At 41.8% G+C, this 15,771-nt stretch overlaps 1 protein-coding gene across 1 annotated transcript; it reads left to right on the plus strand.

Moving 5' to 3' along the window:
- Nucleotides 1–1,437: 1,437 nt before the first annotated feature.
- SLC35G1 (solute carrier family 35 member G1) lies at nucleotides 1,438–7,197 on the plus strand. Its single transcript, XM_075717847.1, has 3 exons — nucleotides 1,438–1,654; nucleotides 5,706–5,886; nucleotides 6,401–7,197. The coding sequence occupies exons 1-3, from the start codon at nucleotides 1,447–1,449 to the stop codon at nucleotides 7,158–7,160; spliced, it is 1,149 nt and encodes a 382-aa protein (XP_075573962.1). The 5' UTR covers nucleotides 1,438–1,446; the 3' UTR covers nucleotides 7,161–7,197.
- Nucleotides 7,198–15,771: the final 8,574 nt, after the last annotated feature.

Consider the following 15,771-nt stretch of genomic DNA (forward strand, 5'->3'; position numbering starts at 1 on the left):
TGAGGTGGCTTGAGGGAAAGCGTGAAATAGTTTGTGTGAAATAGCTTGTATTTACCATGTAGTACTCATTTTGCTGAAGCTATAGATTACATTTCCCCTTGTTAAGAATAAACACTGATTAATTTATGCAGCTAAAAGATTAGTGTGAGCATAAAGCCCTTCTTTGAATAGAAATTCCTCCCTATTTTAATTATTGATAATAGCTCAACTTGCTCAAAAGGGAAGAATTTTAGCATGTGAAATTTATTCTGCCGCTTTTTCTCTGCACTCTTTGATGGGTACGGAAAAGGGGCTACCCTGTATTTCTTTGCACCAGCTCCCCCGATTCCCCAGCTCAAAAACACAGACCGTGGTGGTTTTTTTTAAGGAAAACGTACCACGAGAAGGTGGTTAAACGATTTTTGTACCCTACTAACAATCCCGTAAGGCCTTTCATACGCACACAGCCTGACTAAACGGCCCGGCGGGGTCCCGGCTCCATGTTGACCTCGATGAAGGCGGCCGGTGTGGGCAGCAGCTCCCCCACAGCGCGATGCTGCTGCCGCCACTGCTCGCTGACGCTCCGGTAAGCGTTCAGGGCCCGCGGACGGCAAGCCGAGCTGTTTAAATCGGTGGAGATGGGACCGGTAGGGTTTCCAGCTGTGACACACAGAACATGGAGAGGCTGTAGTAACAGCTCAGTCACCTCGGCGCAGATCCTGCCTACCAGCAGGCTGATGAGCCCATACCGTGAGGCATCAGTCCCGCGTACAGTAAGAGCTCTATACTTTTATTTCAGGCGCTCAGCTGACGCAACAACGCCCCTGAAATAACTTTGCGTCATCGTTCTCCACAGTTGTCACTTCCCCGCCAGCGCACCGCCTCAGAAAGCTGGTCGGCAGCAGCCGCGGCCTGTGCCGCCGCGCACCGCGCCGCCCGCCCAGCGCTCCCACCGCGCCGGCACCGGCCGCGCCTAACGGTCACGGCGGGGGCCGGCGCCGCCCCTCCGCTCCGCTCTCCGGCGAGGCGAGAGCTCCCCCTCCCGAGGCGCCCTGGCCTCGCTCCTCCCCGCCGAGCCCCGCCGCGGCCCAGGCCCCTCGCCCGGGCAGCGCTCTCCGCCGCCCGCGCCGCGCCCCGACAGCGGGCCACCGCGGGCTGAGGGGACGCCCGGGAGGGACCGGCAGGGCGCTGCCGCGGGGCCGCTCGGCTCCCTGCGGGCTGTCGGGCGGGTACCTGCCGCGGCAGGGGGCCTGGCGAGCCGGCCGTCTCCCGGCGGGGCCCTGGCTCTGGGGGTGTGAGCCGCCACCTGGCACGGCCCCCCCCCCGCCGCGGGGGCACGGCGCTCCGGGGCGGGGGGGGGGGGGGAGGGAGCCGGGCGGCGCTGGGCGGCGGCACCGCATGCGCAGGAGGCCAGGTGCTTGCCGGCTTGTGGGCAGCCGGTAGCGCGGCGGGCAGCCCGGCGTCCTCATGGTGCTGTGTCAGGGCGGCGAGGCCGCCGCGGTTCCGGCGGCGGGCGGGAAGGAGCCGGAGGTGCCGCCGAGCCGGGAGGACGGTGCGGGTGCGGGGCAGCCTTGCCTGTGCCCGGCGCCCGGCATGGAGGCGGCGGGCGCCGAAGAGCGCCGCGTTTGTGGCTGCTGCTCGGGCTTGTCCTGGCCGCGCTGCTGCAAGGCACCCGGTGAGGAGGGGGAGTCTGGCAAGCGGGGCGGGGGGGGGCAGCGCCCTCCCGGCCGGGCTGCCCGCTCTCGGGGTGACGCTGCCGGCGGGGCGGAGGAAGAGGAAGCGGCCCCGGGGGCACCGGGGCTCACCGCAGGCGGCGGCGGGGCGCGGGGCGAGCTCAGAGGGCGCCCGGCACCTGCGCCGGCCCCGCCGCCGGCTGCCCGCGGGCGGCAGGCTGCAGCCGCGGCGGCTCGCACCTGGTGCCCGGCGGGGGACAGCGGGCCTCCTGCGGGCGCGTTCGGTCTCGCCCTCCTCCTCCCCCTGCTCTTCACCGGGCACGCCGGCCCCTGGGGAAGGAGTCAAGCGGAGCGGCAGGCGCGACCTCCTGCCTGTGCCGCTCCGCCGCGCTGGGCTCGGGCCGGGCCCCGGGAGCCGCTGCGGTCGTGCACCGCTCGCTCCCATCCCCGGGGCGGGCTGCTGCGCCGTCCCTTCTGCGCCTAGGGCTGGGAGCTTCGGCAGCGAGTATCCCTCGGGAAAACAGGTCTTCCTGCTCTCCAAGTTTTGAAGTAAGACTTGAGAGGTCGGGGTAAATCCAGGTGCCTTCTAGCAGTGTGAGCTCCTGGCGCTGTAAACGCGTTGAGGCCGGGCGTCAGTGCTGTTCAACAAGTCCGTGTGCTTGCAACTATGGCTTCCTTGGTAATTCTTACCTTGCCCTAGTGTCAGCGTACTCTTTATTTTGGACTTTTTGGTCGCTTTGAACTGTTAAAGCCACAAACTCGCTGCGAAATACGCAAGATGTTTTTGTAACTTTAATGTGGCTTCCTTCTAAAACATAAATGCCGTCTTAATAATTTTTGAAGTTGTTATCTGAAGTACTTGAGCACGTGTCGTTTTTAAACAACTTCAGTGAAAACGTGTTTCTCATTAAATACGGACTATAATTGACTTTCCAGCAGAAAATGGATAAAATGGCGATCTTGGTGAGCTGTGGAGAGGCCAAAAGAAATAGCGTACCTCACCAGTGAAATTCACATTAGTATCACTTCTGAGGCAAAGCTTGGAAAAAAGCCAATATTTGAAATCCCGAGAAACTTGCGGTTATTCACCAAAAAAGACCTTTTCTTTTCTTTTTTTTTTTTTTTTTTTGTAGTCGGTCTAGCAAAATGTTGAGTCAACGTCTGAACTTTATGAATCACGCCTAGATCTTGTCTGCGTGACCATGGTTAGTTCATACACAGGCTGTTGTGCTCCTGGTGCTTTCCTGAAGTTTGTGAGAGAGCTGTTCTGCTGCTTCGTAGGCTGTGAAGAACGTTATCGCCTTTTTCTGGCTTTCCTGAAGGTCTTGGAGAATCATCTTCTCACTGACCACCTTCCCTATAGACAGTACTCTTCTGCCTCTGCTACTAATTCTCAAGATGCATGTATGTGAGAAGTGTCATTTTCTTCACTGTATGCATTTTGCAAGTTTAAAAACTGTTTGCAAGAAAGCAGGGCATTAAAACGCAAGCAAGAAGAATTGACACAGAGAATAGTGTGCAGTGGAAGGCATTTGACTAGGACTTAAAACAGGATGGCCAGGAAATAAAACTGGAAAACCAAATCTCAAATCTGTAGCCACTCAGAAAAGAGGACTTGGGTACTACTTGAAACTTTTTGTATTTTCAGACTGCTACACTTTTTAAAAAAAGCATGAGTGCTTGAGTATTTTGATGGCGTTGGGCTAGTGTTCGGAGGCTTAATATTTTATGGGGTGGGAATGTTATCTTAACCTAACTTTTCCTTGAAACGTATTTTGAAATGAGTGCTCTTCAGAACTGCAGTTCCTGGTTTTGGTGGAAGAACTTGAACCATTTTATTTTTAAAAGGAAATAAAACACTTTCTCATTGCACTGAGTACGTGCTTTGGCAATATGAGCTGTTGATGGTTTAAATTCTAGTATTACAAGATACCGTTTCTGATAGGCTTGGTATTTTGGGTAGCTTACAAAAATGAGTTCCTTCTAGTTTTTCTTTGTTCCTTCAAATTCAAAGCTTAGTTCTGGGTATAAGATCCTTTCAGCTTACTTTGTTTTAATTTGATTGGTTTTCCATTTCAGCACTTCCATTATTTAGATTGGCTTTGTTCTGTAGTAATCAGACAAGCTATCATGCCTGAAGTAAAAGTTAATAGTTCTGTTTGTGCTGTGTTCATCCATAAGCCAGCCTGGGTTTGGATTTCCCATTTCAGTTACAGGCCAGTCTGATTCCTCTTGCTTTAATATTAGAGACATTGTTGATTTTGCAGTTCTGTGGCATGACTGTGGATTAGGACATTACATAATTCATGAACATTTTTTAAATCCACTCTGTTTCATAGTTGGTAGATGTCCCGGTCCAGTGTTGGTTGATGGTAGTTTTTACAGTCACTTTTATGTAAGTGGCTGTTGCTAGATAGAAATATTTCTAGTAGAAACTGTCATTCATTTTCAGCTGTAGCGTGGCTGGATTCCTTGAAACGCAGGCCTTCTGCCTGCTTTAAATTCTGGTTGCAGTTGTAAAGCCTGGGTCTCTAGACTGTTAAAGCCAGAACCGGTGCTATGCACACTGCATCAGCCCACAGTCTCAGCTCTTAGGTAGTAAGAAGCAGTTTCTCAGCCTTGAGTGCTGATCTCAAGGAGGATCAGAATGGTTTGTGACAATTTTTGTTGATTTAAAAAAAAAAAAAACCCACACCCAAGACAAAACAAAAAACCCCTCAAAAGCATATTTAGTTGCTAAGCAACTCACAGCGGTGCCCTGCTGATAATGTTTTAGAGGATCCATGAGGCTCACAGGCTCCCACACTAATGTGAGAGGAGGCACCCTTTTGCAAAACACTGCCTGAGGGACACGGAGTTCTTGCTCTTATCTTTAGAGGGTGTTGTGGAAGAAAAGGGTAACTCCCAGTGTTTTATGCAGAGAGAAAGAAAAGAGCTAGTGAGGTAACATCCCGCTGTAATTTTTAGATGGGTTCTCTCTTCCATGGTGTTCACCTCTAGGTTCAGTGGAAAGACTGTTCCTCTTATGCAGAAATGCAATGACAAAAAAGGCTTGTTTCTTTGGAGACAGTGTTGAGGTCAGCAGCCCTTCACCCTCTCTGTTTGCTTTCCCTTTTTTTTTTTTTTAAAAAAAAATAGATGAGGGCGGAGAAGATGAGTGGAACGAGGAAGAGTATGTCACTGACAAGGGCCTAAGGCAATGGGGAAGCTTGAATAGAAACCATTAGACCTGGGAAACTACTTCAGGAAGAGAAAGTCTGATAAATAAGCATAAACTAAGGTGACACTAAGGTCTTCATAGAACTGTGATAGCTATCAGTACTTTAAGCAGGCCTATGATGTTTTAAAATTAGTCACTTAAATTCCTTCTGCTTAAAAATGTGTTTGTTAATTTGAAGAAAATATTTGGATTCTTGGCAGCAAGATAAAAATGTTATGTAGAACTTCTGTAGGCCTCAGTCAAATTTAGAGTGATTCAGCTGCAAAATAAACACGAGGTGTAACAGAAGTGAGGTTGTATTCACAATTTTTTTGTGTGTGTGTTTGTGAGAAAGGAAATTAAATTGTTGCTTAGGAACCTTAATTAACTTACTCAATAACCAGATGATTTCCAGGTAGTAAGTCTCAGTGTTTCAGAATCTGACTGTGGACCATTTTGCAGTCCATTGTATTTATTGGTCCTTGGGCAGTGGTCAGAATCATGCAACCAGTCCAACAGTGAATTGCCCAAACTAGTCCGATGCCTCCAAGAAGTAAAGCCTACTAGCTCATGTAGAGCTGTGAGAAGTGTAGGAATGGTTTTGTATCCAAAGTGTTAGAGTTCATCTCTTACCTCCTGCTTTAAGAAGGAAAGGGGAACCGTGGTGATCAGTGAAACATATTTTCAAGGTAGGTCTGATAAATACACGTAGTATTTACAATTGTTTCTTTTGCTTCCCCTGTCCTTTACCACAAGAGTAGCTGCAAATGTGTGGAGCGCTGCAGTACGTAGAGTCACCTGACCTGAGAAATATTCTAATAGATCGTTTATTAACTGGAGTTTATCTGTTGCAGGAACAAAGAAAAAAGCTGCCTGTCCAGGACTTGGTCTGTTTTATACCGTACTGTCTGCCTTCCTTTTCTCAGTGGCCTCTTTATTTCTTAAAAAAATAGAAGATGTACATTCAGTGGAAGTGAGTGCATTTCGATGTGTTTTCCAAATGGCATTCGTTCTTCCTGGTTTAATATACTACAAGTAAGTGTAGCAAATGTTTAAATTTGAAGTTATTTCCTAAAAACAGATCTAGAATTATCACTCACTTAAATCAGATTGCAGTATTATTTTAATTCAGACTTCAGCTGCATCACTGCATTGTTTTGAATTAGTTGATAGTTTCTTAATACAATTCAGAAAACTGAAAGTCTTTGACTCCCTGAATTGTAGAGGTTTCTACAGGGATTATATCAAATGTATTGATCTTCCATGAAGTGGTGTTCTTAAAAACAGAAGGTCATTTGTAGATACTCTTGGGTTATTCTGCAAGCAAAAAATTAATAGCTAGAAGAACATGTTCTGGACTCTGAATGTGATTGGGGGGGGTGGTGGGAATAAATTGGTCTGTGATCAGACAGTTAAAAATACTGTGATATTTGAAATAAGTCCCTCATCTAGAAAGGTGTGTATAATCTAGAAGGGTGTGTACATTTAAATGTGATTGGTCATTAAATAAGCAAGCCAGTGACATTAACATGACATTTCTGTTTTTCAGAACAGGGTTTTTGGGACCAAAAGGTAAAAGAATTTTTCTTTTCTTCCGAGGATTCCTTGGCTCTAGTGCAATGATTCTTCTCTACTATGCTTTCCAAGTCATGCCACTAGCTGATGCCACTGTTATAACTTTTAGCAGTCCTGTTTTTACGTCGTTGCTGGCATGGATCTTTCTCAAAGAGAAATACAGTATTTGGGATCTTCTGTTTACCCTCTTTGCAATCACTGGAGTGGTTCTTATTGCCAGACCACCATTTCTGTTTGGGTCGAACGTTACGGGGATTGAAGGAAGTTACACAGATCACCTTAAAGGAACTATAGCAGCAATTACAAGCACAGTATCTGCAGCTTCGACTTTTGTTATACTAAGGAAGGTGGGAAAATCTGTGCATTATTTTTTGTCAATTTGGTATTATGCAGTCATTGGTTTAATTGGATGTGTTATAGCACTGTTTGTTATGAATGAATGGCGTTTACCATATTGTGGTAAAGACAGAGTTCTTCTAATATTAATAGGCTTGTTAGGGTTAGGGGGTCAGATATTTCTCACAAAAGCATTACAGATAGAGAAAGCTGGACCTGTAGCCATAATGAAAACAATGGATGTGGTGTTTGCTTTTATTTTACAAATCCTTTTTCTCAATCATCTACCAACTTGGTGGACTGTGGGTGGTGCCCTTTGTGTAGTAGCTAGTAGTTCTGGAACTGCCATTCGTAAGTGGCGACAAAGCTTGAAAAAAGCTAAACAAAATGAAATCTAACAATACAGACACTAATTCATTACAGAAACAAGCAATCTTGAACTATATATACCATATTTATTTTTATTTATTTTAAATATCTCATTTACCAGATTGTAGCATCAAGTTATATCCAATAAAAAAATTTGATTTTTTTAAAAAAACAAAATTGAAGATGTTTTAACAATCAATTAGGTATATGCTTTTCTTTCTCACATTTAGGCATGCAAATATGAAAAGTAGAAAGATATTTAAAAGTTGCTTGCTTCCTGTCAAAAGTGGACAGTAGATCTTTGGCTTTTATTTTCCTAAAATTCCTGATTCTCCACTTAGACCCTTTCTCTATACTTCTGAGCGGTGAAAATCACTCTCCCAGGCTTATTTAATACTATTTTGTGGTTGAGTACCAGTGGGATTGCAGTAAAAAAGTTGGAAGGGAATGAAAAGTTATAATCCTATAAACATCCAACTTTCATAGAACAGATAAAGCTTGCACATTTACAAGAGTTCTAATTTTTTTTTTTTTTTCACAAAGCTGATGCCAAGCGGGGATTTATTTTTAATTTGGATTAATTTGGAACAAAGGCTATTTCATCTTTCCAAGTAATATCAAGAGAAAATTAACTTGTGAAAATTATCTATCAGCTTTGCTTTCTTTTAAAAAGAATTTTAAATGTTTGCACTTGCTTTACAGACATAATGAAACAACTTAATCCCTTTGTTTTAATGTGATTTTTCCCGATAAACATGTCTTTAGTTGCTGCAGTCTTGGTGATAAGAGACAACAGTCAGTTGTATACCACTTATAAATTAGCCATTTCTGGTGGTATGGATTGTTATGCTGTAGCTGCACTTTTCTTTATTCTATGCAAAAGATTGTATTTTTAGGTATTTAATATAGGTTATTTTAAATGCTGCTTATGACCCTTTTGTTTAGATTCTTTTGTACAAAAGTTCTTTATAAGACCAAGTTTAAGTCGTCTTGGCCTTCATAAAGTTAGGAAGATTTACAATAAAGCATTTGCCTATTTCCTGAGAATTTACAAGAGTGCAGGGTAATAGCAGTTTCACAGAAAATGCAGGTTGGCCGAGGTCATAGCACAGATTCTATAGAACAGGTTTGAGGGGACCTTGGTGGGAGGGTGGAGGCATCCACACTACATCAGGCAGTGCTAGTGGGCAGCTTCAGCCCCATTTCTCCAGCTGGCCCTTTTAAATCTGCACTTGGTCACTTCTCTTACACATCTTCTCACTTTCATAGGCTTTATCTCGACAGCAACAAATACTAAGAAAAAAGGCTTGTGTTATTGATCTTAGTGTCCTTCATGTTTGAGGAGGAATGTAAGTTTAGTTAATATATGTTAGTCTATGTACTTTTGGGTCTTGTCTCAGTAGTGCTTAAAGAAAATTTTAATTTGGATCTTTACTTGGTCCTTTGTATCATGAGGTGGTTTTCAGTTATTTACTCACTCCACTGTTTTCCTAAAGGAGAATGCTGTGTTCTGTAGACTTGATACATGGGTTTTTTTTCAAAATCACTGAAGATGACAGATGTTTTCTTGTTTTGATTTATAGATGTCTAGTTGCATATCTTTTCTTTCACCAATAAGCATCCTGGCAGGGCAGATCTAGGGACTTGAGTCCTGAAGGACTGGCATGTGTGTAGTACTTCAGGATGCATCTGGATGTGAGGAGCCATCTTAGTGCAAGATGCTGTATGTAAACCAGCACCCTGGGTCTATATATGTTTAGGGATGTGAGCAGGTTCCACTTGAGTGGTAGAATCAGTTCTTGCTTATAGCTGTCCATTCTCTGCCTCTCCTGAAGGCTGAAGCTCAGCTACTGCTGACAAGGTCAGGAGTAGTATGAAACTGCTTTCACATCTCTTCAAAGCCTGATGTAGTAATAAAATTCTAGTTTGGCACCTGTTTCGCTTAGTACTTGAAATTGTAAACTGGGATTGTTTCTTCTGCTGCTCAGCCATCAGCTGCCATTGAGCAAAACAGCTTTCAGGAGAGGAAAATAGACTGCATTTTTTACAGCTTCACTTCATGGTTAATATGCGTGCGTTTGGATTGACGTTTATAAAAGTGTGGTTTCAAAGCAGTTCATACTGATAGAAACTTTGGTTGTCAGCTAGTCCTGCTCCCTCCCGTTGGCTCGGTGCTCGTGCTTATGTGGTTACGTGGTGAGCTGGCCCTGGGAGCTGATCCAGCTGCGTAACTTTTTAGTAAGGTTGTTGGAGAGGGCAAACTTCAAGACAGTGTGAAAACATTCGGAAGGGGAATTAGGTAATAGTTTAAATTACAGTGTATGAATGCTGCTTTGTCAGTACAGAATAAAAATAATGTGGAAGCTTATACTGAAAAATCTTTAGGTCATATGATTTCAATGAATCTTGTTTACGCTTAGTAGAGAAGAACAGACTACTGAAGAAAGGACTGTTTTCTTGCCCTTAACACATAAGTAAGTGTAGAAAATAAGCTGAAATCAACAACCTGACACAGTGACTGGTAATTTTCCTCTCAAGTTCTTGCAGAAACTCTTTCAATATATTTCCATACCTGTAGTGCCAAAAAACCCAGATGATTATTTTTTTTCTTTGCCCAAACCGATATAGTTTCCTTATGGCTCCATCTACTTATTTCCTTTTGCTGTTCCTAAACCTTCCTAAATATTTAAATTGTTAAAATAATAATCTAAACAAGATCCAATGTTGGAGAACATTGTATTTTTTGGAACATTATTTTGATTTTGATCCATCTTTTAGAGAATTGTTTAACTGGTGTAAGAATGAAGGACTTGGTTAGGGCTTCTCTAGTCATAAAGCATGACAAGCTAGCTTCTATAACTAGCTTTTCCAGATGATTTTGGGAATGGAAGACATTTAAGCTTTTTTTCCAACCACCTCAAGTTTTTAATTTTTCTTCTTCTCAAATGTAGGTTGAAAACCTGAATTTTAGTTGGAAGCCCTGAAGAGAATGAAATTATATGGATATATAATGGATACCCTAAAATGTTTTGTGGGAGTTTTTTAATTGAAAATATTTCTTAAAATTCCTGCTAAGATGGTCAATTTTTTTTTTTTTTCCAGAGCCTTTAGCAGTTTGAGAATCTGAAATTAAACTGTCTGAGCCTGGATTCTTTTAGAGTCTGATTTTTCCTTTTTTTTTTTTTTTTTTTCTTTCTTTCCTTGGGTAGATTTTTACTTTTGAAAGATTTTTTTAGTTTTTTAAGTTTTAATACAGCAAGTTTCTCAGGGTCAAATGTTATTTTTCTAAGCTTTGAGTCAGAAATATATTATTAATGTTCATCGCCTGTAGCGTCCTCTTGTGATCTGTACAGTATTTTTAAGTTCGATAAATGTACTTTTCTGCTAGGAAGTCCTTCCTGTGTAATATGATGGAATATTGTTGCATTGCAATTGCTATGGTATAAAGTTAAGTTTCTCTTGAATTTTAACATGTTAATTCAATGAACTGATTTCAGTGGATCCTGGATAGAAAGAGTAATAATTAATTATTGGTTGTTTTAGAGTAATAATTAATTATTGGTTGTTTTGCACATAAACACAAAAAAGATTTAGTTGTTACAGATGCGCCACAAGCATGTTTCTTGTGTTCTTTACTATGCAAAACACTGTAATCATCTGTTGTCTTCACTGGGACTTTATAGCCTTAAAGCCTTATGTACCTGACTCTTCTATATAAAGCTGCTGGCTGGAAAAGCTATGTACTGTCACTGTGCAGCAGCCAATTTCTTTCAGGTTAAGTTGGTTGTCAAAGTATGTTCTAAAAGCTCTCTAAATACATCTACACTAAGAATTTGATAAGCTTATTGTGTAGACAAGAGCAGTCTACGTAATTAAAATGGATTTCCTGCATTTGTCTAACACCAGGCATGAAGCAACCTCAGCATAACAGCATTGGTGAAATAACTAGGGTGTCATTTTTCTTCTGAAACCAGGCTCTTTCCCATTTCCAAAAACTGTTCCGAGATAGCTCTTCCTGTAATTGATAATGACAAGATGGATAGTACTACGCTTGATCACCATTTAGTATAAACACTATATTTAATGTTTATACCCTCAGTATTTTAATTTCCTTGAGCTTTTGTTCAAGAGCAGTCTGTTGGAAGAAAGTTTTATTTCTAGAGGGGCAGCCTCTTAAAAGTTATTTCCTTGCTAACTAGCAGTAGTTAACCGGGAAGAGTCTGTTTTCCAGTTCTCTAACCATGGTAACCATGGTAGGCTCATCTGTGGCATCAATCCCACAAGGGTGGTAGAAGCCTGATCTCTGTCCCTGCGTGGATTCAGGGTTGGCAGTGCTGACACCAGACGTGCAACACCGACTTCAGCAGGACGTTGCACTTACCAGCAGAATGTTTTTGTGGTCATAACTGCCTGTCCATCCAAAGAAAAGTTGTGGCTTTATGTTCCTGCAGATGCAGGTAACTTCAGGGTGGAACATACATAGACTTCTATGGTGATAACACTTCTGTATCTCAGAATGAGTAATTTCCTATGCTATGTGAGTTACTGTTTGACAAAAAGGGGGTAAACATACCCTCAGCGTTAATTAAAGGATTTTTACTGTGTCCTATATATTGTTAAATATATGTTGAATTATATGTTTTGTAGAAGTTACTGGCTTTGTTATGTAGTAGTATATTTTTATAGACAATTCTTATATATTGAAATGTTAAGAATATTTTCATAAGAGGTTTATATTCATCATTGCTAATAAATTGAACCTGAAGAATTAATCTCTGGTTTGCATTGATTAGTAGAACATATTTGAACGTAGTGATTGTAAAAGCTTTATGAAAGAACTGTTATTCAAACAGTCCCTGTTAAATATGAACATATGCCTCAAATTCTGCTACTATTAGCATGCTGCGTCACTTTTTATGCATTGCAACAAGCTAGAGACAAAAAGAAGCTCCGTCAGCTTCCATACAGCAATTTCTTAACTGGAAACACTGTGGCATTGACAGGTCGGTAAAGTTAAATTTTCCTGTGTCCAAGTGGCAATTTGTTTTTGTGGGTTTTTTGTTTGGTTTTTTTTTGTTTGTTTTATTTCTATACGTCATGATTTGAATTCAAGTCTTGTCCCTTCTGTCACAAGGTGGTACTTAACTCATCCTAGTGCTTCCCATTATCTAGTGTTTCAATAATTAAATTAACTTTTCACCAAAGAGGAAAAAGCAGAAGAAAAAGCTGATTATCTCATTTGCAAAACCACCACCACCATTGCTAAATATTACAAAAAGACTGTAGTAATTTTTTTGTTATCCGTATAACAGTGCTTCCTCCTGCAGTGCTCTCTGGATTTGTAAGAGCAGAAGATAACAGAACTGGACAAGGGCATTAGCCTACTTGAGAGCTTTGTGCATGTAATGAATCTTTATTTCTGGGTGTGACTTGACTTACTAGCAGTGTTAGCCTGTCTATCTGGTGCCCTCTTCTTCACCTTATATGCTCAGAAAATTAACTTATTGTAGGATGACTTGACGCCATCTGTTTCTCAGGCTCCAAAGTAAAGGAAAAGTCAAGTACTTCCAAGAGAGCTTACTGTGCCAGGCATAGGCAGGAGAAAATTAATTGCAAATGAATTGTGTGGAGAAACGATGCAACTTTCTCTTGGCAGTTCTGTAGGTTCTTTGGAACAACTATAAATATATAATATATAGAAATTTAAGGGAAGGTGAAAAAGCTTTTTGGATAGACAACACTAAAACCTTATTTACAAATGGATAGCGGCATAGCACATGAAGAGATGAGGGCTATTACTAAACACTAAGACTCTTGAAACAAAATTGTAGAAGTATGCCTACCCACCAAAAAAAAAAGAAAAAGCAAAGGGAAAAGGGTTCAAAGGAAAAAGCATTCCCATTATTACAGACTTCACTAACGTTGCAAAATACTTAGGGGATAACTTGCACTGCTCATCATTGATCTGATAAAGTGTTCTTAGAATCCTGAGCACGGGAAGCAATACATGAGATATGATATGCAGATGAACCACTCAAATAGGTTTCAGTTGGTTCTTTTGACTCCTCAATTACCTTTGTATTGAACTTTATTTTCTGACACTACTGAACCAAGTTCCTATGTTGTCCTGTCAAGTAACAGTAAATTCTGGACAGGACAATGAGAAGCTACTTTGTCATCTGAGCTTATGTACTGAGCAAAGAGAAAATGAGAGATTTGAGTTCTTGCCCTGCTGGTATAAAGTGATTCTGGCGTCTGTGTGAAAGAGGTGAAAAGAAAAACTATGTTTTCTGGTCAGCGAGTATGAAGTTAATTTTTACTCTGTACTGTGACTGTTCTGTCAGTAGGTGGAGCTATCTTTCTTAATTTATTCCTTAATGTGTAAGATTAAACCCTGTTAAAAATCCAAATCCACATTTTTAGACAATAAAAGTTTCAATACGGTGTGATGTACACAATGTAAATATCTAGATTTAAATAGGAGCCCAAATGCTATTGAAGCAGTTAAATGACTGTATAGAATGCTGCTCAGCAAACCTCTGAATAATCTCTTAAACTCTGATATTTTAAACTGCATCCTGCACCCCCTCTCAGAGCAAAACATTGTAGAAGGTACAAGGGGACTTCAGCAGTGCGCTCTCTGAAATTCTGTAAGCTCTGTGTTGCCCCAAAACACTCAATTGGGAAAGCAAGGGGAGAGCGGGCCTGCCACCTTCATGTGAACGTCAGTGACTTGGGAGGGGGTGTTGTCATGAAATTAGACATCTCATCTAATGATGTTGCTGGATATGATGCAGTCTGTGTATCTGGCATATGTCCTAAGCATTCTTTAAAAAAAAAAGGGGGGATTGGGGGGATGACTGTTAAATTCTTTGGGGTAATTTGTGATGAGTTAGGATGAATTTAGGCTAATAGTTCTATTTTTGCACAGAAATAGAGCACATATGCTGTCTGAGCAGTTGATCAGCGTGCTGCCCCCTGGTTTTCTCCTGTTTGACTTGGGGATTTACAAAAATATTTTCTGTTCCACTCTGATTTTTATTTTGGGGCTGGGGTGAGACCCCTACATAGTTCTTGAGTAGGTTCTTGGTGCAGGTGCTGGGCAGGAAGGCCCTATACATCTTCTAGCACCTCATCCCCAGGGCCCTGTTGCCAAATATTTCCAATGCCAGGGTATGCCAGTAACTGTGTTGCTCTGGTCACCACAGCATAGGGGTATGGACAGGACCAGGTGCGCTGGAAGAGCCTCTTCAGTCAGACCAGCCCATTAAATGGGAAAGTCATGCAAGCTTTTGAGCGTAGACGCACCACGCTTGAAGCCTGGTGGAGGTGGGAACAACTGTTCCAACTTTGACTTAATTTAAGGGAGGGAAATATTAGAAAGGGAGGAGGTGATACATGTAACTACTACAGGGAGCTAGAAAAAATACTTGTCAGCTTGTTTTCCATTGGAAGCTTGGCTGGAGGATTTTTTGCTGGTGTTAGCTGGCACTGGTAGGTGTTGTTCTATTTAATAGGAAGTACTGGATGGTTTTTGGGAAGCTAAGCAATGTTGAAGGAGAGAGAAATCTTTTTAATATTACTTGGAAAGGCTGTATGGCAGATCCTTTTTATTTCATGTAAAGTGCACCGTGCATCAGATATTAATATTTACTTTTTACTTTCTCATTTGTAATTTATTTCTTAAAACAAATATTCCTTTATATTACCATAAAACCTGTTCAGTCACTATTGAGTTTTGATCAGGAAGTGAGGGAAAAAGCCATATGCTTTTAAAAAGTAATCGTGATTGTGCCATTTTTTCACTTTACCAGAAATATTTCATGCCAACCAATGCCTTGTAATAGATGTGTGTTCAATTTCTTCATTAAACATCATCTTTATATAATATGAATAAGGCCCCATGTTCTACTATTTGTAGTAACATAGGTAAGAAGTCCATATGAAAACACTTAGCCGACGTTCTTTACTCTTGCCATATGGCAAAACATTTTCTGCATTATTAAAAATGGAGAGTGATATAGAAATACTACAATCTGAAATCTCCTACAGGCAGACTACAAATAGCAAGGTAGCCTTTTCTACCCCGGAAGGCCTGCTTTGCTTGTGTTACTCATCTCACTGTTCTGCTTTACTTGCTGGAACCACATAGCTGTATTTCCTAATTTCTGGCTAATTTCAATTTATGATGTTATCAGCACAGTTAGACTATGTTGTATTTTCAGGGAAAGAAGGAAGGTAGGTGTGAATTTTTTTTTTTTTAAGGTATGCAAACTGTAAAATTTACAGATTAACTGTATTTCCTGCATCAGCAGAATTTCTAAGTTTTAATATAAACATGTATCACAAATCATCTTGACCCAACTTTAGAGAACAGCCTCCTGTATCTCATGTTCACTTGCAAGAGGGAGGGGAGGAAGAAAAGGGAAAGGAAGAGTTGGGGGGGTGGGGGGAATCTTTGTTCTTTCACTGGCAAGTACTCTGGAGCAAAACTGTCCCGATGAACCCTGTCTGTGTGATTGGGCACAGATTTAAGGAAGAAAAGGAACAGTTTGTTCTCTGCTGCTTATATAAGAATATCCTTGACCATGTGTCGCTTGCTTCAGATTACAACTTCTATCCCAGCGTTAGCATGGAAGA

Source organism: Pelecanus crispus, chromosome 10, assembly GCF_030463565.1.
Source record: "Pelecanus crispus isolate bPelCri1 chromosome 10, bPelCri1.pri, whole genome shotgun sequence".
In the NCBI taxonomy this organism is placed as follows: Eukaryota; Metazoa; Chordata; class Aves; order Pelecaniformes; family Pelecanidae; genus Pelecanus; species Pelecanus crispus.